The sequence below is a fragment of the Pimephales promelas genome, chromosome 23, assembly GCF_988280905.1.
Source record: "Pimephales promelas chromosome 23, fPimPro1.hap1.1, whole genome shotgun sequence".
Taxonomy (NCBI): domain Eukaryota; kingdom Metazoa; phylum Chordata; class Actinopteri; order Cypriniformes; family Leuciscidae; genus Pimephales; species Pimephales promelas.
In genome coordinates this window covers 5875751-5901200 of record NC_142791.1, presented here as the reverse complement: position 1 = coordinate 5901200, position 25450 = coordinate 5875751, and the positions used below count along the sequence as shown (strand labels likewise).

The 25450-nt window shown below is 39.1% G+C and overlaps 1 protein-coding gene across 1 annotated transcript in view; it reads right to left on the bottom strand.

Annotated features, from left to right (window-relative positions):
• med13a (mediator complex subunit 13a) overlaps nucleotides 1-25450 on the bottom strand; it is a 75911-nt gene that overhangs the window by 10398 nt on the left and 40063 nt on the right. Inside the window, exons 5-17 of the mRNA XM_039676082.2 lie at nucleotides 22539-22736; nucleotides 22258-22455; nucleotides 22000-22162; nucleotides 21140-21253; nucleotides 15705-16427; nucleotides 11106-11322; nucleotides 9127-9157; nucleotides 8741-8862; nucleotides 8361-8451; nucleotides 7838-8046; nucleotides 6425-6624; nucleotides 2809-3725; nucleotides 1757-1924 (exon numbers count right to left, since the gene is read on the bottom strand). Coding sequence (XP_039532016.2) covers nucleotides 1757-1924; nucleotides 2809-3725; nucleotides 6425-6624; nucleotides 7838-8046; nucleotides 8361-8451; nucleotides 8741-8862; nucleotides 9127-9157; nucleotides 11106-11322; nucleotides 15705-16427; nucleotides 21140-21253; nucleotides 22000-22162; nucleotides 22258-22455; nucleotides 22539-22736 — 3351 coding nt within the window. The remainder of the gene's footprint in view (nucleotides 1-1756; nucleotides 1925-2808; nucleotides 3726-6424; nucleotides 6625-7837; nucleotides 8047-8360; nucleotides 8452-8740; nucleotides 8863-9126; nucleotides 9158-11105; nucleotides 11323-15704; nucleotides 16428-21139; nucleotides 21254-21999; nucleotides 22163-22257; nucleotides 22456-22538; nucleotides 22737-25450) is intronic.

Below are 25450 nucleotides of genomic sequence, written 5' to 3'. Positions count from 1 at the left end.
GCTGAAAAATTTCATATCAGCTGATATCGATAATTATCACGATAAATGTCAAATCTTTATTTCTTTCAAGTTTAAAGGTAGATTTTTGCTACACCGTGGTTTTATCATCAGAACATTACAAACACATCAAACAGGTGAGCGTTTCAAAAATTAAAGGGTCATATTTGTTTCAGCAGCAGTCAGTTCTCACCACAGTTTTGAAAAATGCTACAAAAGTGGGCGTCGTAAGCCGCGGAGTGGAGGGGGAAGCGGGGAGGCTGACAACAAAGTAACATCTTCTGATTCAAACTGTTTGATTTTGCATATTAAAAGCAACAAACCTTCCCACAAATGCAAGCTGCAAATTACCATTACACGCAACACAATATTCACATGGTTTATTAAGCTGATTGTAAATTACACAAATACATACATATGCTGTGACCGCTATAATATAGTGCACAAATAAAAGCATGCTGTTGCATCTTTGATAACTTTTGAGACCATGTGGTTTTAAGCCGTTTGATCAGTTAAAGGGGCGTAAAGAGCGGTTACACTCAAAGTGTAGAAGACTAAGGACCTAATGAAGAGAACTTATGCGATGCAGAATCTCTTACAAAGCATCCATTTTTGATTCATTAATGCGTCTCTCTCTGTTTGAAGAGCCTGTCCTAGGAAATCAACGCGTGCGGCTTTCGTGAATAATTAAGCGAGACGTCTTCTCATCGGATAAGGGCACACAGTCTCATGAATAATTATGAGACACTGATGAGTCATCGCTGTACTACTGTACAAGAAAACGTCACATCCTGTGACATTGACACAAAGACGAATTTAAACCTGTTAAAGTTGAAAGCAAAAAGGTTTCAAAATAACTAGTTTTCTCCAACAATCAAAACTAATGGATGGTAACAATGACTTCTGTGATGTTTCTATGGTATTTGTTATGAAAAACAACAGCCTAAAGACATTTAGTACAATACAAATGCACAAAAAACTGCTATACCTTATTAAAAACGCTGTACTTTTTTAAAAATTATTTTCATGTCTAACATTAATAATATAATAACATTTTATATGAATTTACCACATTTCTGCCACAATCCCATGGTTTCAGTTATGAAAACAATCCCATGGTTTATTACTACAGTAAATCATGGTGAATGTTGGCAATTTGAGGATTGAAAGCCTTCTAACTGTGTTGTTGTGACTCAATGTTACTCCTGTTTTCCGTTCAATGTTGTTTTCAACGCCGTTTCATCTGGCTTTAAACTGGTTTAAATCAGAAGGTATTTGATTTGTGGTTTGCATGGGAGAGCTCTGTGCCAAATTCAAACAATTCTCACTGGATCTTACAGTGTTGTTTAATGGTGGTGTGATTGAAACGGTCAGCAAGTAAATGCATTCGCTCTAAGCTTGAGCTGTGGTGTGCTTTGAGCTGATCTGATAAATGGTCTGTGGCACGGTTCAAATGAACAACTCTTTCGTTCTGCTTTTGGCACGTTTGCAGTTTAATGTTTCTCATATGCATCAAAAATGGGAGCGCTTATCAGTAATGAAAATTGGTACTGGCACCAGAGCAATGGTCTGCAACACGCATGCGCAATATTAATTGCATAACTATTACAGGGAGCAGTATCAAGATTCCCCCTGACATCTGTTTCAAAGTCTATTAAAAATCTTGAATACATAATCATCCATAACAATAATGATTTTGAACATTTCCCCTCCAAAAATTGTGTTGGCCTTTTTAGTCTAAAGTACTCTTGTTGCTCACCGTAAGACCCTCTTCCAGCCATCTTGTGAAACTGCTGCCATGTGAGAGGCCCCTGGACTCCCCAAGAGCGAACGGTCCTCTTTTTCTGGATGGCATCCTGGAGAACAGGCTGGAGAGAGAGAAGAACTCTCAACACATCTTGAGAGCACAGCCCACTCACATCCACCGCTGTTGAGAGAGGGGGAGAGAGAGAAAGAGAGAGGGAATGAGAGTGAGTTTAATATAGACTCTTGAATCTCTCAATATTCAATATTTATTATCATATATAAACATGAGTAGAATATAGTGATGTACGTAGTTTTCATTTAGCCAAAAACAGAGGTGGAAAAGTTTGCGTTCCAAAACTACTTTTGCCGAAACCGCACCAAAACTATTCCATTTTTGGTTGCCGAAATTGCAATACATTAATGGTAATATTTGGTCAACACTCTTAAAGCTACACTGTGTAACTCTTTTAGTTTATTCTTAGCTAAAAACACTTAGTTCTTTCAAAAATATATGTGCTCATAAATGTATATTTACTTCATTCAAGTAATAAAGTATTATCGTGAGTGTATAATATGCCAGTGAAAATACATACGGGTAAGGGGTTCTAATGTCGGTCGCCATGTTGCCCCTCCATCTTGAAAGTACATTAGCCAAAGAGGGACATACCCGTTAATTCAAGCTTCACCTTTTGCGTTTACGTTTGAGTTAACACTCATGGACGAGGTCGAACTGGAAGCCATGTTAATCTTGGACTACATTGGCCACCATAGGAGTTAAAACGAAATCGGAATTGAGACGAACAGAAACTAATATTCACTGGATGGTCATATACCTTTTCACCGCTAGATGGGCGTAAAAATCACACAGTGTAGCTTTAAAACTGTAAAAGTAAGGACTGGGAACAATTAACTGTAAGACACAATAAGACCAGGAATGTGATTGTCTTCCTCTTTTTGTGATCATATCTGTGATAATTAATGTACCAGCTTAGCAAGAGGAATTCGTTTTTTTTGTTGTTATTTAAGAAGACGTGAACAAGCGTTGAATTTGCTCTAATCTCTTACCGCTGCGTTTGGCCCAATGGTGTAAACACGTGCTCTTCACCAGAGTCTCGTCAACCTTCCCACCGGACATGTTGTCCATGAACTGCCGCCCGTGTTCTAGAGCCATGTAACAGTCGTTGTGGAAGTCCCTCTCCTCTACGCGCACACATGGTGGTACAGTGGCGCCCCCTGTCCCTTGAGAAGACAATCCCTCGGGGTCCAATGCCAGGATGGGGGAAAAGGGATTAGTGCACTGATCCTGCAGGAGAGAGATAAGCTCGTCCGGGACTCGATCCTTGCCTCCACCCCCTGTCTTCTCCAGCGACATGCTCCGTAACACCTCAAAGCGCTTCTCCGCCTCCTGGCTCACATCTGAACCCCGTCCGATGATATCCAGCTCGTCTTCCAGGAAGAGGCCGGAGCCATTACCGTAGCGCCGATTGACAACCGCACTGAAGCCGCACCCACAGGGATACTGGGCCTCCATGTTGGGGTCGCTGATGTAGATGCCCACGTCGGCGCCTTTGATGTTCATGTTGCATACGCAGATGCAGCAGCTGTCGAAGTTGCAGTCCTTGAACAGGTTCATGACAGACTCCGACAGGATTAGGTTGACGTATAGGCTGTGGGCTTCTGGGATGGAGGGAACCGTCGCAGGTTCCACAGAGTTGAGCGGCCTGCAGGTGGAGGGTGTTGAGGCTGGCGAGTACAGGTCCGAGTTCTCGTATTTGAGGGAACCTTGTACACTGGCTGGGCCTCTGGGCGTCCGGGGTGTCCGTGGGGTACGAGGGGTAGGAGCTGAGAAACGAGGAGTGGCAGGGGACGGGAGGATGTTTGTGCCACTGTTGCTGGGCGGGGCACTGTTAGACAAGAATGGCGTGTGGGTTTGAGTGGGTGTATACGTCTGGATGTAGTCTTGCTCCATAGCATTGTTTTCACTAGAGTGAAGAAAGCAGAAAAAAGACAAGAGGGTAATTTGGGCATCACTGAAATCAAGCCCTACAACAAATGAGCGACATTTAAAATGTCTCGTCAATCCTGTTCTCACCAACAACATACATCAATTATTTGATATAACACAGTGGACATATATTGTATTATGAGCTGCAGTACTGTACTCGTATCCTAAGAAGACCTCCAGGGGGAGGGAGAAGAAACTATTTTTAGATAGGCGGTCCAACAGGCAGCTGTGCAAGAAATGAAAGCACAGCTTGTGCCACATGGACCGTGTGTGCGAGAATGCAGACTGTGGCTCCCGGTGGCCTTTAAAAACAGGCAGGCGTTTGAAGGTCCCCCATTTGAAGAAGTGGCCCTCTCCCCCAGCTGCTGTGGGTTATAAAAGAAGCCTAACTAGCTCTTAAAAGGCTTTTGAAATGACTTAAACAAACGTAGACTTTACAAACAGACTTCTCACTGTCAACGACCATTCGTGACCCTACCCCTCCTCCCTCTCGATTTCACTGAATTTCTACTGACATCGAATATGATGTTCAGGAACACAGTGTTCTCTTTGCTCTGAGATTAATATATGAAAATAACTTTATTGGATTATTTTTTCATTTGCTTCGATATTGCTGCAGTATAAAAACACAATGCATTTAAGCAACATAACTCAAGCCTAACTTCAGCCTAAAAGAATGAAAGTGAAGTTGAGTTGAAAATGGGTTCATAACGTCAGATGAAAAAGAAATCCAGATGACAGTTGTTCGAGTGAGGACAGTGAGTCATAAGCAGCTTTAAATGTAGGAAAATAAAACGAAAGTGGCAGCATATGGATTTGACAGCCTAATTACTAGTGTGTTAACACCTGTTCTACGCTGTTATTCTCTATTCGCCATTACTAAGGACAAAAGGTGTGCACTGATTGTACAGAACATGAGTAATGGTATTTTCACGGAAAATACCATTGTAAAGATGAGTAAAGATTTTGAGTAAAGATTTTCACGGTATGATAACAGTCTCAGAAAATATCATGGTTTCATGGTATATACGGTATTAAACAACTTTTATTATTATCAGCATCATCAGTAAATGCTTTATTATAACAAACCATATTTTGTTTCTGCTAATTTCAATAATCAAAAGTCAATCAATAATCAAGATTTTCCGCATGATTGGCCTAGACCGGCAAACAGCCACGTTTAGTCTCACGTCTTACCGATTCCAGGTCCCTTTTGTTGCCAGCTGCACAAGGAATAACGTCAAGTGCGTTATCACTTTATTCTCTCTGACGGCGCCTCCTCACACTCACTCGTCTCATCACTTGTCTGCATTGTGCACAATTTTACTAATCCCCACAGTTTCGCGCTCACACCCAAAGCAAACGGACCATTGATCTATATAAGTGACGCTCAGTCGCCTGAGCACTTTGTGAGTCACAGATACCAAAATGAGTGGCTTACTGTGCTTATAAACTGGCAAATACACACACAATTATGTTTAACAGCAATTTTTGGAACCTAATTAATAGAGAAAGATAACAAGTTGTGTAACATTATATTGAATCCATGCATAAACTCTTAAAGTGACAGTAGTTTAAATATACCTGCTGCTGTCTGTGTTCTCAATGTTAATCAAATAACAAAAGACAAAGAGAAAACCACTCACTGATCATGACTGAATAACTGTTGTAATGAGTTGTAAGCATTCATCCATGTTTAATTTTTGCAATGAAGACTATCCCATGTTATTTTGAATTTGATTACTTTAATTTCTGTAATATTTCTTACCTGTATACTGTTATCTCCACCTAAAAAAAACTTATCATATCTCTCTTAATTCTACTGCATTTATTAGTGCTATTGTTTACCTTTTTATAATAAAAAAAGTATATTGAAGAAAAGCAGATTTTTCTTTTTATATGCTGTCAATTATAGTTTGAAAGAAAATTGGACTCAGCAGGTCACGCTTACAAAAAAAAAAATCCAAAATCCAAATTGGCAAAGCAAATTGCATAAAAATATCAATTTAATTAATGTTTTAATGTAATCAAATAATAAATTAACCCACTGACTTGATCCCATAACCAAAATTCTTTCAAATATCCTCTTTTATGTTCTTTTGTGTTGAGCCACATGAGGGCGAGTAAATAATGACAAATTGTTCCTATTTGGGTTTCTATCCCTTTAAATTATGTTGATGGTTTTTAGTTATTATTGTTGTTGTGGTTGTTATTGTTATTATGAGAAGTAAATTCTATTGTACTATAGCAGAGTCATAACTTAACCAAATAGGCTCAACCGGAAAATTATTTTGACGGTTTAAAGCGATGGCCTTTGAGTTTCAGTGTATTTGAAAATAGTTTTTTTTCACAAATAAAATTATGAAATGCACATAAAACGTTCCCTTAGTGCAGCTCTGGATATGTTCATGTGTTCACGTCTTCATATTATGAGACGGCAGGTGCTGAAAACACCACGAGTGTCACAAATTCTTGAGTACGTAGTTCCATGAAACGGCACAGCTCATTCCTTCACACGGACGAAATATGAACCAGACATTTCTTTGAGAGACCTTCTTAGTGCTTACACAAGTCTGTGTAAAGATATATATAAAATGGCTGAGGTTGTTGGCTCTGTTGTGTTGTTTATTCAGTGGGTTCAATGAATTTGTGCATCACCCCAGATGTGAAACTCACCCATCCTTGCTGAAATGGGACATAGCAGGTACAGAGTTGAGTAGCTCCAGTTTTCCCACAGTCCAACTGGGCCTGTAAACACACTCATCAGGCAGTTTGATAGGGGGCAGGCACTGACTAGGCAAAGACTTCAGGGGGGCAAACATGGAGCAGCCTACAAACGGTTGACAAAACTCAGGCTTGTACACAAAGGAGAAGTCCTGAAGAGAGAGAGAAAGAAACAAAAATGTTAAATTTGCTGTTGTATAAGTCCATATTCTTTAGCAATACAATAGAAATGACTCTCACAAGTAGTACTCAAATGAGTAAATGCACTCAGGATGCTCATAATTAACTGGTTAACTGACAGTAAGAATTTTGACCGATTAATAAGACGTCAAGTCACCTTTAATTATATAGCGCTTTATACAATACAGATTTTTCAAAGCAGCTTTACAGTGATAACAGGAATTTTTTTTTGTCATAATGTTTTGAGACAATGCAAGACACACACAAACACATCCCTGCCTCCATTATTCTACTTTTGACTTCTAAAGTTTGAAAATTTAACTTGCATTGCATATAATGTGTGCTGGTCAACCCTTCTAAAATTGAGAAACCCCTAGAAAATAGTAAAAAAAAAAAAAAAAAAAAAAATAGATGTGTACATTTAAGTTAGCGCTACTTAATTTATTATTCCATGGCAATATCCAAATATGATATTAGTATCCAAATATGATATCCCACAGGGAAAAAAGGTCTTTAATTTGTGTCTTTGCATTTGAACATTACAGTATGATAACATTTCTGCTACCCGGTGGAGAACAAGGATGAAAATCGTGTAGTCGACAAGACCCACACAATGCGCCGCAAGTGTTTTAAGAAGCTTCCTCAAATGACCAGCAACACGTCCAACATGCCGATGCATATCCTACGGCACCGTCCAGAAATCAATTTAGTTGGAGCACAGCAAACAACCCCAAAGCAGCAGCCTACACTGCTTAGTTTAGTATAATTATTTGCATAGTTAATATTGTTCTTTGGCGTTCAGTTTATATAGGGTTTCCAAAAGTAATTTAATAAAAATCTCTTTTTTTTTCCACCCCCATTATAGAATCGTGATACGAACTGAATCATGGGTCAAAAATCATGATACGAACTGAATCGTGGGTTTGGTGTATCATTACAGCCCTACTTGTAATGGGTCATAGACACAAATTCATTCCAATTTAATGTAATTCTAATTTAACAATCTTGTCTGTTAATTGTAAACAAACAAGAACAAAACTGCGTCCCTGCAAAAACAAAAATCCTAATATTAAGCATGAAGTGCATTCTGATTGGCTGTGTCATTCTGCACAATCTTTCGCTTTCTGTCAGGACAGAAAAACGACTTGATGCTGGAAACTTGTTGTACTGCACACAGCATCTCACCTTGATTTCAGAAGGTTTGGGGCTGCAAAAACTCTCTTCCACCTCGATTTTAAACTGGCCACCCAGAACAGTGGAGCCGTCCAGAGTGTTGAGGCCAGAGCCAGGCTCCATACAGCCATCTTTACTGCCCATGTTCATGGGGGAGTAACCCATGATGTGCTGCTCTAGTGACGGAGGCGTAGGGAACATCTGGTGTAGATCAGCCGTGCCTGAGGGAGGGATGGGCAGAGAGAAAGATGACATGTAAGTGAAAGGATAGAAGGAAGATACATGAGGCAGTGCATCTCATGAGCCTATTTGCTACTTATTCTTGTGGAAAACAAAAATAATTGTCAAAATCTACACAAAAAAACCTTTTCAATTGCAATATAAAATGGCTACGCTGCTCCCTCTCAAAGAAATATATGCATCCCCGCTTGTCTGCATGCAACATAAAAGTTGTCACAGTGGCCAGCAGGGAGCAGTATACAGAGTTCAATGATGAAGTAAAACTTGTATATTTATAGACAGAGTCTGCGCTCACTTATACAGGAGACAGGGTCCAGTGTGGCTGGTTTCGACTCCTTGCTGCCAAACTTCTCATCTGCTCCATTTACAGCTCTCCGTGCTCCAGGCTGTGGAGAAATACACAAATTAGCCAAAAATCAAAACTATGATTTCATTCAAATTACAGCAATTTCTCTAAAGAAAATACATTTCCATTACAACATAACCTTATTTTTCCAATAGCAAAGCAATTTGAACAGTAATTATTTTGAGTACACAAGGTATCTTTCTACTTTTAATAATGTATGGCGATGAACTCTGAGTCCTCGCGTCAGATTGTGAGAAAAATTCAGTGACGCAAAACCATTCAGGAGAGACATATAGAGAGTGAAAACAGAAATACGGCTTGATACTGACTGTTTGTTCATCCTCATCTGAGTTGAAGAGGTTGTCCAGGTCTTTGATGGAGACTGCCAGGTCTGAATCATGTATGAGGCTGGTGGAAGTGGCCCGGTTATTGGCCGCAGCCCGCTGAGCATCTGAACAAGAGAGAAAGAGAAAGAGCTTAACACGGTCCTGTTCTCCAGCTTTATCTAGCGTAACCACAGCCTGGACTTGAGACCACATCAGGACAAGCCCTTTCCCTCACCAAGCGAACACATTTAACCTTTATGGGCAACAATACACTAAACCGGCCCAGGCTGTCAACAGGGAAACTATTTCAAATAAAATAAATGGACTCAGGGTTTGAGAGGGTTCATGAGAGAGTCACTGGTGTAAAAGTGTAAAAGGACAATCCTTACCATCTGATAGACCAGCACTGCCATCTTCTCCCTGCAAGAGAGCAAAATAAAAAATGAAATGTTTAAAAATGTAATATATAAGCCACAGATACGCAAAGGTTGTGTTAGATTATATACGCAAGGTCCAAAGTGTACTTTCTGGCACATATCAATGGCAAGTAAGTTAAGAAAAACCAAAACATTTACACTTTAAAAAGAGGAAAGCTGCAATTGTTACCTTAAAGAGCTATTTCTACTCTATTTAACCCATAAAAATAGCTTTGTTAGTATAAAGTAATGTATGTTAAATATAATCTAAGGTGACATTAAGTAATATTGAACCAGTTAAAATGTAGATAAATACAATCTTTTATATCAAGTTACCCTTTTTTCAGTGATGTCGTCAATATTTAAGAATCGAGCACTCAATGATTAACGATAAATGGAAGCATAAACTTCCGTTCATGATCAGGTTAATTAATCACAGAGAAGAAAGTGACCAATCAGAAAATGTGATTGTAAAAGAAGAGAAAATAGTGACAGCTAAGGAGAGAAACGGGAGACAATCAAAGAGAGGGAAGGAAGAAGGGTGGAAATTAGGGCTGCAAGTTGCAACTAACAATTATTTTAAAAATCGATTAATCTGTCGATTATTTTTTTTGATTAATCGATGAATCAGATTCATTTACAACCATTTATTCAAAAACAGAGCTGACAGTGCAAGTTCACAGTGCAAAAAATCTTTCAAAAAAATGCACAAACTGTTTGCTCCTGAGCTGTTAAAGTAATAATAAATAAATATGAGTCCGGCACCTCATAGCTTTAATACTCAAACTTCTCAGAGATTTATTGATAGTCGCGTGATGCAACGAATGTTGCAGCCCTAGTGGAAGTATATTTATACTTTGCCACCAAATTACCCAAATCTTCCACGCACAGCATAGTAAATAACATTGAAATAAAAGATAACAGAGCAGGCTAATGGGACAGCAGCTTTCCCCTCAGCACCTTAGAAACCCACCCCCAATGCAACCTGCACCCCCCAGAGCCACCATTACAATGCAAGCCGCATGCCATGCGGAGATTCATTTCGCCATGCATAATTTCATTACGCTACAGGCCGTCTCTCTGCATAAAGAGTGTAATCTGTTCCTCCATACACACACTTCACATCCTAATGACCAACTCCGTAATAAACGTCCGTACATGCAAATCACTCCGCCCCATTATCGATAGCAGAACCCTTGGGTGGAGTACAGGAGTTAAGAAGCCAATTTTCTATGTAGACTGTATTTTAAAACAAATGAATGCCGCTGAGTGTATGTTTATACATAACATAGATACACATGTGCACTATAAGCAATGAGGTTGTTGTACCATATGGCCCAAATTACTTAAACCTCTCCTGTGACTGCAAAAAGAGGCTATAAGGTACCAAGACAAACAAATGACGTGTGATACTTATAGTAGGTCCCACAAAAGCTCTAAGTAACAGAATACAGAAGGACAAAGCGGATTTTTTGTTCAGCCTCCGCAGCTAAAAGTATGTGTGAAATTCCAACAGGAATGGGAGAGCCTGTCTTCGCCCCCTCTATTCATGCTCTCTCCTCCACGTTTGAGGGTGTCAGATGCAGATCTCAGATGGGAATCTCCCATGAGCTGAAGATAGCAGACATGATGCCAACACATTACACGCTACACTGCCAATGGAGAATCTGCGGCATCTAAAATTCCCTTTCACAGGGAAAAAGAGTCCATGTGAAACAGGATTCACAGCCCATTTTACTTCCGTAACATTGCATATTTCCAAGTGAAACTGAAACTAGCTTGTAAAAAGAGAAAAGCACCTTTACTTTGACAATACCGTACAAATGTTTGGCAAAAAATGCAGAATAAGATAAAACATTCGAATGAAACTAACCAACCCTTAAGTGAATGCTAGTGTAGCCTTAAAACTAGTGTATTTTAGGATTATTTCTCTAGCAAAAAGTATCGCTCACCTTGTGTTTCTTCCCCGGTTCTCTATCTCCCCCTGCTTTGTCTTTCTTATCCGAGAAGGTGAACTTAACGTCTCCGTCGACAAAAGCGTATGGGTCGACATCGGGCTCATGGTCGTTGCCTGTAATGGCTGCAGCCAGGTGCTGATTCTGTCGCTGCAGGTACATTTGGAGACGTTCATCTGAGACCTTGAGCGGCCTTTTGGAGGCAACCATTGACCTGGGCAAGGCAAAAAGAAAAATAGGTCAAACTATGACTAAAATAATATAACACTGCATGGTATATACCAATATACTGGCGGAAGGTAAATATATCATCCAGATCAAATGGGCAATAATTATTTTTCAAAGACATTTTTATAATACCCAAGGACCACATATACTCCTAAAATTAAAAAGTTTATGGGGCACAATGAAATTGTATTAAATGATTTCTCTTAATTAAGGGATACGAGGACATATTTACAAGCAAAATTATTGTATTTATTTAAAACTAAAACTAATATTTCTGATTTAAACTGCATTTAATAATTAGTTATATTCTAAACATTGAACAGGGTTTGAAATGTACTTTTTTACTTGGTAGAACCGGTCATCCTCATGTGAATTTTTTTGAAGTACCAGCAAGAATTTAGGAGCACCAACCAAAAAATAAAAAGCACCACAACTACAGTTAATATGTATTAAAAGATTTATTTATTTAAAAACAGCACATTATTTCATGATCATGATTTTTAATTGCGGATTCCAATTGTTTTACAAGCAAATTTGTCAACTCCTTAAATTGATTAGCTACGGTTGCTATTTATTGGCAGATTATTGTTTATTATTTATCGTTTAATCGTTTAATTAATCAAAGGTTTAATCAATTATCAATAGCTTAAGCGCGAGGAGAGGAACAAAAATTGACAGATTATTTGATTAATCGAAAAAGCAATCAATAAATTAATCAACTGAAAAAAATAATCGTTTGTTCCTGCCCTAATTAAGATTAGCTGACCATTTAAAAGAACAGCCCTATTTTTATCTCCATGTGCAAAGATATTATTCACCAACTCTGTGAGGAAAAAACAAAACAAAACAAAAGGAAGTTCTATCAATCCGAAATCATGTATCTGTTTGTGTGTGTATATATGTTATGTTTGTTGAATGGTATGTACCATCTACTGTTTTCTCACACAGATCTGACCACTGCAGCTCTGGTGGGGGGGTGGCAGTGCACAGTGGCGCTGGCCAGAGATTAAACCCATTTTGAGGCCCCATAGTGCATAGGGATTACATTAGGCCGTAACAGCAGAATGGACACAAGAGGACACCAGCCAAGTGCATCCTGGGATTGCACTGCATACCATTACATCTCACTGTGGCCAACAGAGACAGCTCTCCAAACCACAGCACTGTTTTTTTTTTTCTGATCTTAGGCAACTCCAGGCAACAAAAACATTACAGTGGAAACAAGATGAAAACCACTTTTGAAATGTTTAAGTACACCTAAAACTGTTGAAGGGTTTAAGGGAAATAAAAAAAATTTAAGCAGCAGATATGTGTGAAATTTTTCCTAGGGAGGGATTAAGGGACACATATTTTTTTAACTTAATTCTATCAACAAGCACTCTTCCAGGAAGACAATGGCACTGCTGAGCAACGTGTACACTTATTTTCTCATAACACTGCTGCTTTGTAAATTTATGAGGGGCATAAAGTCACCGCTTTTAGTATCTCTCTCATCCATAACGGTTTAGAGGAAAAGTTCATACTACACTAAAATTATTCAAACAAATGTGTCCAAACATTCCCACAACTGGGCCAAATATCAGTGCGACCAACAAATGTTCCTCCTCCAACCGATTCAACAAACACGATCTCATGTTAAAAGATATGACGTTATTGACCATACGAAAAACCAAATGTTTTCATTTTTTTGTATACAAAGAAACAGCCAAAGTGATGATTGTGCTTCCTGCTGTATAGGTACAATAATTTTAATCATCATACATATTAGCATAAATACATAGAACACTTCAGTAAAACAATGACAACTTCATGTCTTATGTCATTTCATAACTTGCCCCTTTCGATCCGAGAGTGTCCGACTTTCGACACCTTCAAAACTCACTTGAAAAAGTGGCTCTTAGAGAACCAGAGATGCACTCATATTTAACTGTTTACTTTTATCAGTTATAAACGTTCACTGTTAAATTAAATGTAGTATAGAGGTGATTGTATAATGTTTGTGTTACATCTTGTTTTTATGGTTATTTATGCATTGTTTGTAATATCAATTGCATCTATGTGTATTGTTGATTTATTGAATGAATGCTGTATGACTGTTTGATGTATCATTTTATTTGTTTGTTCTTGTTACCGGCCTGGGGACTGCAGACGAAAAGTAGTATTTGTTTACTAATTCTGGCATATTTACATGTTGTATCCTACAACAATGTTCATCAATATGCATGGTCCCTATCAAAATAAACTAATAAAACAATAAAACAATGTCTTTTGAAAGCAGTGTGAGTAACCGTTTGTTGATTTACATTTCTGGAGAAGCAGATAAGACACTTTAGCCAAAATTTTTCACACGAGTCAACATGCCACGGCTCAGTTGGAGACTGTCATCAAACATCACTGAGCACTGGCACCGGTGTCAAATGTCTGTGTCTTTAAATCAAGGTAGCCACAAGGGAGGCCAGCCACAGTTCCCTTGGCGCTCTTCCTGGCAAGTTTGTAGGGTAGGTGCATGTCGCAAAAAAAGTCTGGGCTTAGCATATGGTGGATCTGAACACATCTTAATTTCATCCTTAATTTATTTTAACATCAACTGTTCCATAGAAAAAAAAAATTAACCGTGCAACAACTGTAAGTTTCCATTTCACACACATCCTTGTCTGAATTCTTGTGACTTTTGACCTATATCTAGTCAACATGCTTAAATCTGGTCTAGCTCATTACTGCCCAATCTGACAGGAAGATGTTGTTTGACTGACAAGTAAAGTGATCAAAATCAGTCTGTGACTGGAATGATTACATTTGTAAATCTTGAATTTCACATTCATATTTTTTTTTTTTTTACTAAATCATTTTTTTAAAACAACCTTTGGATTATCTATCATGATCCCATTCAAAGATTTAGGGTCAGTAATATTTATCTATACATTTTTTAAAGAAATTTAAATATGTATTCATTAAATAATCTTGAAAACAGCATTGATAATAATAAGAAATGTTTTTTGAGCACCAAATCAGGATATATGATGATTTCTGAAGGATCGTGCGACATAGAAGACTGGCATAATGCCTGCTGAAAATCCAGCTTTACCATAGCAAAAATAAATTAAGTTTTAAAATATACTACTAACAATATTTTACAATAATACTGTTTATACTATGTTATTTATCAAATAAATGCAGCTCTGGTAAGCAGAACATTTATAAAATAAATCTTACCAAGTACTGTACATAATATATTTAGCAACAGTGAGTGTGTAGAAAAGCAGTCCCCCAATGACTCTCTCCGTTTTGTTTTTCCTTCAGGTCCACACGCAAGTATTTAAAATCGTAGCTTGCTTATTTCTACTCTAAATCCCTACTTAAACCCCTGAGTGTTTGTATGCACGTGTGAGATGGACACATAATCTCCTAGTTCACAACAGTGCTAGGCATGCACATTAGTGAAGTATGATGCCAAAAGGGCGCATCACGAGAGATTAACATGATGTGTGCACTCAGAGAAAGAACATTCTACACAGAACAAGAGTGTTTATGTGTGCGACTGTGCAGAGGTGGGGGTGCGCGAGGCTTCATCACAACTATTTCAAAACACACACTGCACAAACAGACAGAAACACGTTTGGGGTTCGGTATTGAGGGCTCTCTCTAACACACTCCGACTGCAGCAAATAAAAGGGCCGCGAGCGGAGGGGATTAAGGGGGTCCACAGGGTTGTCCCGCTCTCAACTTTACTAGAAACACATTTACTTAAGCCATTATTACACAACACTAATGTACAATACAATCCTCCTGGCTGTTTACAGGTTATGGAGAGCTCAAAATCCTAAAGATATGTACTTTCAGTTCACTGCGTTGTTTGAGATTTCAGGGAGTATGAGAATGTAAACAAAATGTGAGCCCATTTACACTTACCAGCAAAAATAGGTTGTTAAGAAATCAAGTTATCAGAGCAATGAGTACATTAACATATGACACGCCAAATCTGCATATCAACATCTATTCAGTAGGGCAGTTGTGGCCTAATGGTTAGGGAGTCAGACTGGCGAAATGACTGCTCCAGGTGTCTGTGTCCATGGTTTGCAGTGTGTGTACTAATGCGTGTGCGTGTGATGCGTTACCATACTAGGCCTTCACGTCATAAGCAAACAACACTGCAAGCTGGCCCGCCTTCAAAAACATCTTAGCCAATCATAACAGAGGTAATTTACATAAAGTATAGCCTATTTAGCTCAAAGTGCCAGTGGTCAACCAATGGAAAATTTTTTTTTTTGCTATTTCACTTGGTGAATCCAGTAGCTCAGACATTACATTTACCTTCAAATAAGTGCATGAAATTGTTTGTGGTGCTTGTTAAAAAAACCTGTTACTCACTCAGTAGCAGACATAATTCCTTCAGCTCCGAGTAACACCTCTTCTCTGAGTTTGTCTCCTGGTAGCGATGGCGTGGGAAACTCTGCATCTTTCCTACGTGGCAGGTTGAAGAATCTCCACGGCGCATGACTCCCGTCGTCATCCAGGTTTACTGCTGCACTGATGTACGGGGTAGGCTCCAAGGGCTCGGAGTATGTAGGGGGAAAAGGTTGGGTGAGGGGATCCAAACGGGCGTCATCTGGGCCCTTCTGGAGGCATGGTTCTGCAGAAGGAGGGTAAAAATGTTGGCTGTGTGGGGTGGAGGGGTTTTTAATGGCGTCTGAGGCTTCCTCGCCACGTTCGCAGGGGTGAGGGCTAAGCGGGGGTGGCTGAGGGGAACCGACCATCTCCGTCGGGCCACTGTTGCCCACGGTAGCTCCACCCCCGCTGTGTAGCTGTGGCGGTTTCGAGCCAGTGCTCACATCAGATGGGCGGAGCCCAGGAAATCGTCCACCCTCTTGACCTCTAAGAGCCAAGCGCTGGCCTGCAGAAGTGTCAGTTTCCATGGGAACATCTTCGCAGACTGAGTTGCGGTGGTGGAAGGGTGTCTGCGGGCGTTTCTGCTGCTTGTCTCCCTTTTCGGGCTTCTCTCCGGCTTTGTGCTTGATGGGCGGCTGCTGCGTCTGACCGGCACTGGGCGGCTGACCAGGCGTGCTGCCTCCTCTCTGCTTCAATGTTTTGTGCCTGATAAGAGAAAGAAATATTTTAATTCAACAGGGACATGAGTTATGAACTGATGACAACATTAATAAGAAAGCCTATTACCAGAAATCATCATTTTTATTCATTTCTTTTCAAATTTTTTTAATAGGTCTTTGAGACTCGTAACCGAGAAATGTAACAGTTGCTTAATTAGCTCATTTAGAATTTTCAAACTATTATTGGATCCTCGAAAACAGGGAATCTTTTGAATAAAGATTCTCTGCTTGTCGAGTCCAAAGACAGGTTTAAGAAAGCGTCATTTTAACAGGCGCGCAACTCATATAAGAGTCTGTCTGACCTGATAACGTGTGTCCACACTTTCTCAGAGATATGTAAAGCCCCGCAGCTGCCTGAGTTTCCCTGTGGGATCCCTTTTACAGTGTCTCTCATTTATAATAATGTTGTTCTTCAGAGGCAGTCACCATCTCAACCTCCACAGAATCTCAACACACAAGCCTGTAGGCTTTTATCCCTCCCTTAAAAATGCAGAGCTTCCACAACAACCACTTATGTTACAAAGCCAGGAAACTTCAGTGTGGTTCAGATATCTATCAGTGTGGTATATGTATGCACGTTAGTATTTGAGCGAGAGGCTTGAGTGGAGTGTGTAGTTCATGTGCTGTGAGAGGAGTTTAGGGGTCAAGGAACTTAATTTAGCCCATATTTGTAAAACAACCACGGGGCAACTTTGAGGTTGGAACTGTAATGCTGAGAGTATGTAGTCTTATGTGAACTATAACTAAAGTTTTGAGTATGATTTTTTTTTAAAGAAATGAATATTCTCTTTCAATTTATCAAAAATAACAGGCAAGAACCGTAAGATTTCAATTTTAAATTAAGCTAAAATTGTTTGCAAAATGCAACACTGATAATAAGAAGAAATGTTTGAGCACCCAAATAAATCAACATATTAGAATGATTTCTGAAGGATCATGGCTTTGCCATCACAGGAATAAATTAAATTTTAACATGTATTAAAATAGAATATTTTTGTAATAATATTATTTCACAATTTGATTTACTGCATTTCTGATAAAAAATAAATCCAGCCTTGGTAAGCATAAAGGACTTCCCCTTTATCAGTGGCATACAGTGGTGCTCTGAAATGAGGAGGCAATGTCCTCAGTATTCTAATGTTGTTGTTTTTTTAAATATAAATCAAATGTAATCAATGTAAATTCATGTCTCAGTTACACTTAATGTTTTCACATTTTCCTGCTTTAACATCACATCAAAAAGAGAGAAACCAAATAGAATTATATTTAATATCTTTACTTTAACCATGTAATGTTCTATTTAATAAAACAAATTAAAGCATATATTTGATCAAAATCGTGTTTTTAAAGTCCCCCTGTGGCCCCTTAGATACTGGTATTTATGTTTTTGCTGCCTTAAATAGCTTGAATGTAACTACGCCCTTGCTTTATTTAATTTATACAGAACAATCCATATGCAAATTAGTCCAGCCTCCACTCACTCAAACCAGCTCAGAGATCCACTCGTTCAATCGCATACAAGTTGATGTATCAGAATGGTAATGCCTTTTGCTTTACTATGTTATCAAACAGCTAATAACGTGTTGCTAATATTACACAAACCCTGTTTCCATTCGCCATCTCAAAGTCAGATAGCTGGCTTCTAAAATCAGCATCCTTAGAAACGCTATACATACAAACGCTACATATACATCAATTCACCCACTATATTGCTAAATGTACCTGATTTTTTATATCAACAGAAAAATACACTGGTTTAACCTTGCTTCTCGAGACCACCCTGATTTGCAGTTAATGATAAAGCCCACCCGCACGTTAACGATTATAATAAGAGAAATAAAAGTAATTTCAAACTACGTTTTTGAGACAGTCTTTTTTTCACTGCAGTTTTATGGAGCAAATACTAAATGATGTTGCTGACTTATGAATTTGCAAATGGTTTGTCTAAAAGCATATTTAAAACACCCCATAGACATAAACAACATTAGAAACGTTCAAGCATTTTTCCATTTGTTCCAAAATAATAACTATACGCAGTAATCATTTAAACAACATATTTTATTTGTGCATTAATGTTCAGCTGTTCTTTTTTAATAGTCATCACGTGCGGTAAAAACACTGGTCACAGACAGTTCTTCAGAGTAACATTTACCGGCACAACCAAACTTAAAAGACCAGACCACAAGGGAGTCAAAGGTAAAATTATACCCTTTTATTCTCACACTCAAAACAATTTCACATGTAAGCACACAACAACACACAGCCACTCACACACATATACACAAGCAAGCAGAAAGGATCTCAGTCGATGCATGGTCATTTTCACTTCACGGGGGGACTCCGAGTTTCATCATACCTCTCAAGCTGGGTCTCTTCCAAAAAACATATTTGGCAAATGACAACAGTCCCACAGCGCCTGGCCTTCTCTTGGCCTGAACTGAACAGCTACTCAATGAAGAGAAAGAGAAGACGACTAACAGCAAGACCAGACAGCCCTACGCAACATTAAGTCAGTGTTTACGTTACTTGCAATGCTCCACAGGTAGTATTTAGGCTCATTCTTTCATTTACTTGCTGCTTCTTGTTTACAAAACCATTATATACCAGATAATGTAGGCATGAACAGCACCGATATTACTGGAATTCAGTGATAGTGAAAGTCAATCTCCGTTCCTTTCAAGTCCTGTCACAGCATGCCGTGATATAAGTGTGCATCTATTACAATAACTACAGTTGGGCAGCGAGCCAGCTACTTTCTAATCTGTAAACACAAGTTATAACAAGTTATAATTTTCTGTAGCATGTAAGCAGCATCAGTTTGAACAATGACGATTTACATTACTCTGCTCAGTGGAAATTACTGCACTCTTCTAAGAGATAACATCCTTAGATGTTTGTTTGTTTTTTAAATCCATAATTCACAATCTAAAACATTTATGAAAAACGCAAGCAGTTTACTTAATTTGTTTTTTTTTTTTAATTCGCTCTCTTGCTTGTAATTTGTTTCTTTTTATACATATCTGTTTTTGATTTCACAAAAACTCTAAGCTAAAGTACCCTTTCATGAAACAAGGAACAATAACCTACCACACTTCATTCAAACTTTAATTACCACCCTCTTTAATTATGAAACAAATACACATTCAGAGCTCTGTAATGAAACTGGGGGTTACAATAAAATTGTTGTTTTTAACAATTACCAAGCCAAATGGGAATTCCATTTGTTTCCAGATCTCTTCCATTAAATATAAATCTGGATAAAGAGTTCATGTAAGAGTCTAAAATACTCAGAAGTCACAAAACCATGCAACTGGAGAGCCCAAGATGTAACTCAGCAATTTACAGAGCTGTAAGAGTAGATTGATACATAAACATAATACACAATCAAAACATGTAGACTACACAGAATATCTAAGCAAGTCCATTTTTTCTCTACATCAGAGACTTAAGACGACACTTAAAAGGGCAGCAAACTTACATTTGTGAGCAGTTTTTTTGTAAGTTTTTACAGATGATGGCACCAGCACCTGATTAAGTAGCGCTGGGGGGATTTTTAATCAAAAGGTAGATAGAATTTCACTCTCAAAAGGTTGTACGAACCCAATACCATAGTTACAGTTAGCGTTAGTACATTAAAACCATGGTGAATTTTGGTAATTTGTGGACTGAAACTACATGTAATCGCACCAAAACTGATTTGGCTAGTCGCGATTTTGAAATTGCAAATGCGATTATGCGCAGCTTGTCATTGATGTGCAGCTCTGTAAACGTTGCTCCGCCTGAAAGCCCTGTGAGTTTGAGACTTCAACGAGAAAGCAACGCGCGTCAAACATATTTCAAAACACGAGAAGGACCTTTTATGAACCTCCCGTCCAATAAAAGACAACAAACTCACTTCATAATGACAGTTGAACATCGTTCTGTGAGATGATGTGGCTTCTTACACACAGTAAGGTAGTTGTGTGTTTATTAATCATGTTTAATCAAACAGTTTCAACCTTCTGTTTATTCAGCTACAGATAGTATGATGCCCGATACTGATAGGGATCTCCAGGAATGATGTGTGTTATCGTACTTCTGCGGCGGGGCATATTTGGCATGTCTGTGTGAGAGCGCCCTCTGGCTTTCAGATGGAGCAGCATTTACTACCGATCGATCAGCTGTGCTGCACCTACTCTATAACCTGTTTGTTCATGGCATAACGTTGCTACTGGTTTCCACATCAGTGCTTTGAGTGTTTGATCTGATATCTATGGTTTATGAGAGAATTCTGTGCAAAATTTGAATGCTGCTCAGTAGATCTTGCAGCGATGTTAACACTGCTGCAAAATCAAACACTTTTTCAAAGGATCTCCAATCTCGCTCTTTAGTTCCACTTTCGATTTGTTTGATGCCTTTCATATGCAATCAGTGTGACCTCTAACAAAATATACGCACTGGCAAGAAAAAAGGTTGCAAAATGCGATCATTTGGTTGCAGTCTGGGGAACTGCTTAACACAATCACTCAGAAACCAGTTCCTCTGGTTTTTACAAAGAGCTGATTTAATACTCCATGACAAATGTAATGCCTGTCATTTTCAAGAGTGACATATAACACTATAAGAGCTGAAAGGCGATTAGTAGCAGCAGTAGTGCGGGATGGTTAAACAACGAGAGCCTACGAGAGTATAAGGCTAAGTGAGTTTGCATGTTTGTACCTTGAACAGTTGCAGTTTGATCTCTGTGTGGAGTCAACAAAGTCCCAGGCGCCCACTTTCATCAGCGTCTCCTCCTCGCTGGTCCCATTGGAGGCCGTGGCGGAGAATTTCCGTCTGTGGAGACACGATGAAACAAGATTGGAATCAAACTCTGTATCTTCTGAATGGCTTTCTAAATCACAAAGTCTATGGTATTTCATCAAGGCTAGTAGCTAGTGATTTTTTCCCAGGGTAGATTTTGTTTTTAAAGTCAATTTCTGTATAGACGCATACTATTAAATCTTGGCTACACAAAAGCTTTAGAATATTTCACAATTATTGCCCAGAGGGGGAAAAAAATGTATTTGACAGACATTGACCTATTGGAGTAAACCCAGAACTGGCATTAAATAGAAGTCAGACTATTATTGCATATTTATCTTAAATTTAAGTGAACATGCAAAAATGCCATATATTTTAGCACCAAAAATTAACTAATAAATTGCATTAATTTAATATCCAAAATGTGACAACACAACCTAACGTTTTAGTTTTGGAGGACATAAATTGTTTTTGTAATTGTGTTTTTCCTAAAATGGATTAAACAAACCATTGCACATCTGTGCAGATTTAAAACAAACACCATACAGAAAAGTTGTGAAAAGTTCCCAAATAACAACTAGCACCAATGACTTGTACTTGCTTTCTTTTTCTCTTTATTAAACTAATCAATGATAAGACATTCTGAGGCTCAGATACGCATTGTACCCATTTTAGCAGTGCATTGTTGGCTCTGTCTTTGATTTATCTTGACTATGAAATGGGATTATCTGATGTAAGATTTGCTCTGAGCTCATCTGAGGATGTCAGAGCACACTCACTTGTTCTGAGCTCGGTTGATGTTGCACTCTTGCCAGACGCCCTCAACCACCTGACTGGCCATCCTGCGTGGAATCTTGCCACCATGGTGACTGGTGCTATCAACACTGAATCCATCCATTGCCATCGGCAACCGCATCCACTTCTGTGCCGAGTGAGAGTGAACTACAGAAAGAAAAAGACAAAAAGTTTGAGTGTAATGGATCTCACCCATAAAATGGGATGGGTATGGGTTTGAGTTAAAATAGAAGCGTGTTCACCTGTCTGAGCTTCCTCTGGTGAGGTGGGAGGAGTCAGAGTCACTGAAGAGATGGCAGGGTCACGGTTTGAAGCAGGCACTTGGTGCCCATTTGAATAGACAGCAGTGCAGTGCGACGACCCCGTAGGCGTTACAGTGATCGGGATGTCTGACTGTGGGACTAACACTAGGCATGCAGGATACACCATGCGCACACCACCTGAAGAAAAATCCCACGCATTAGCACAATGAACAACTAATAAATGCACAGTACAGATGATAAAATATATTTGTCCAACTCACCAACAAGCACTTCCACTGCTGCCAGGGAGTCGTCCTCCCAGTCGATGTCCTCCATTTTGTCCTCTGCGCTCTCCTTGGAGGTCGGGCTGATGGGATAGAACTGGTTCCATTCTTCAATGAGCTTCTGTGTCGGAGGGTCAGACAGCTTGAAGGACTGGCCGGTCAATGTCCCGTTCAGTCCAAATGGACTCAGAATCACTGTAGGGAGAGTAAAAGAAGAGATTTTTTTATACACACACAACATACAGAACACAAGAGATACTGGACGATAGTGAAATAAAGGGCAATAATCAGGAACACAGGCCGGTCATGATTATCTGATCTAATTAAGATTGAGATAATCATATTCATTGTGTTCTTTTCACCCCAATCACAGATTGCCACTCAATTAAAATAGTGCAAATGGAAAGATCTATCAATCCTACAATTAAACTATAACAAATTTAACATTATTATTAATACTAATAAATATAAATTATTTACTCACACACATGTTGTCTTTCAATACAACCATTGAGAGCTACGCAACTACCACTTTGACGCTTCAAGAGATCGTAAAACAAATCCATATAAATAAAGTGTTTTTTTCCATTTTTTGATTGATCAGCGAACAAACCACAACTGATGTGAGTGGATGAATGTTTATATGTAAATCAAAGCTCAAATTAAATCTGTTTAGCCTATAAAGTGGTGGTGTTTGTTGATTTGGACTAAACCACTCAATTCATATAGATTAGTTTTACAAACTTTTTAAAGCCTCAACGTTTTAGCTGTGTAGCCGTCAATGGATGGACACAAATTTCTCAAATTTCAACAAAAACATCTTTATTTGTGTTCTGAAGAAGAACTAAAGTCTTATGGATTTAGAATGACATGAGGGTGAGTAAATGAAGACGGTTTTCATTTATTGGGTGAACTAACCCTTTAAACTTACAATGTGAAAGAAATGAGTTTAAAAAAAAGAGTGAAAAAGACAATTGTTAACTGTAATATTATGACATCTAAAAGCCCCCCAAAAAAACACTAGCTGGTGAACAAAAGGAATTACAAAAGACCATGTAACATGCATCAGAGGATAACTATTTTATCATGTAAGCACTTATGATAACATGTTAAGGGCAAAAGAACCTCTGCTTAAAAGTAAAATCAAGTTGCATTTATCTGGAGTTGTCATTGGAAAGTTGCTGGTTCTTCCGATGTAAAAAAAACCCAGCATATGTAGAAGAAACACATGAAGAGTGAAGAGCGTGTAATCAGAACAGGGCCAAAGCAAATGAGTCTATGAAGCGGGGAACACTGTACAAACACTCCCGCCTGGCTCCCTCTCAACCGCTCTCTCCACTTCTGTTCCTCATTAACTGTGGTCTTAAATGACTCCTCCACTGTAGCCGGGTCTCTTTCCTTCCTCCTTTCTCTCAGACACTTTCTTAAACCCTTTCATATCAACACAGCCTCCAGTTACTGCCAAGCAGCACTCATTCAGAGCCCATAAACCAACTTAAATAAACAGGTCACTCAGAGGGAGAGAGACAGAAACAGGATGAAAGAAAGAAAAGGAGAGAGAGCAAAACCAGGTGAAGCACAAATATGGAAGCAACGGCATCAGTTTTCACCCTATTGGTATCTTACCAAAACACTTTAGTTTCTCAAGAAAAACAACTAAACATAGAGGTAGGTAATAGGTAGTTACACATTTTCCCAAGAAAATCTCATATTGAACTTGATATATTGATCCACATGTTAGGGGTTAAGAGGAGGAAGGAGCTTCCAGGGAGAAGGGGGGGGGGGGGGGAGATGAATCCATCCTGTGTCCTTCCATTAGCCGGCTCATTCCATGGCCTTCATCACACAAATCCATAAAAGCCGCAATGACAGAGGACACCTCCGTCCATCCGGAAGAGGTATGGGAAGGGGGAATGGGGAGGGGGGCTATATGAATGGAAAAGGTGGCACGATTCATCTTTAATGGATTTCAGTGGCTTAAACCTTCACGCTTTAACAGCGATCATTATCCTTTATCAGCACTGGAAGACAAAAGCCTCCAAAATGCATTATCAAGAAAAACCAAGCTGACCAAACCTAAAAAAACAAAAAAACAAACAGGGCTTGTTTGCAGAATGTCTCTCCAGGCAAAAATAGCTCTTTTAATATCCGACAGCTCCCTGATTGAGCCAAGATGACGGGGCCGGAATTTGTTTAGCCTCTGGACACCCGGGCTCGTCGCAATGCATCAGAAAAGCCTCCGCTGAGAACCACAAAATATTTACAGAAAGGAAGCCCGCCATTGAGCTCTTCAGGCAGGTGTCAGGGTGGAAGGTCAGAATTTGCATTGCAGGAGAGCTCGAAGCATTGAATCTACTAAAGATGTCTCCGCATGTCGGCCGTCATTAGAGAGAGGTCTGCTGCTCTGGTCTGCGTTTGATTGGGGGCATCACACCGATATAAGGCAATTTTCAGACAAATAGGCAAACAAATGTATTCCAATATCATCCCGTTCACCTCACATTTATTCTGTCAAGCAATCTGTACACTACCAGAGTCTCTCTCTCTCTCTTCTGCTCAGTTAAGTGAGCTATGAGTTCATTACACCCCTCTCACTGCTCTTTATGAGGTCATAGTCGCAACACTCACACGCTCACTAATCCGAGACTGTCAGAAACGGTGAGCAGCAGACCAAAGGAGATCGAGAGAGAGCAGGCGAGTGAGAAAAAGGTCAGCTGGCTCCAATTGACATATCACACATTCCTGATTCACTGCAAAGGTTATTTCCCATCAAAAGGATGAATTATGTTTTAAAACTTTAATTTGCAGCAACGCAAACAATCTCAATTATGCAAAACGACATCAGATGTGATTCTACTAGTGCATGGTTCTGGGAGCAGATTGGTCAACACAGCGTTCCAGCCAAGCTT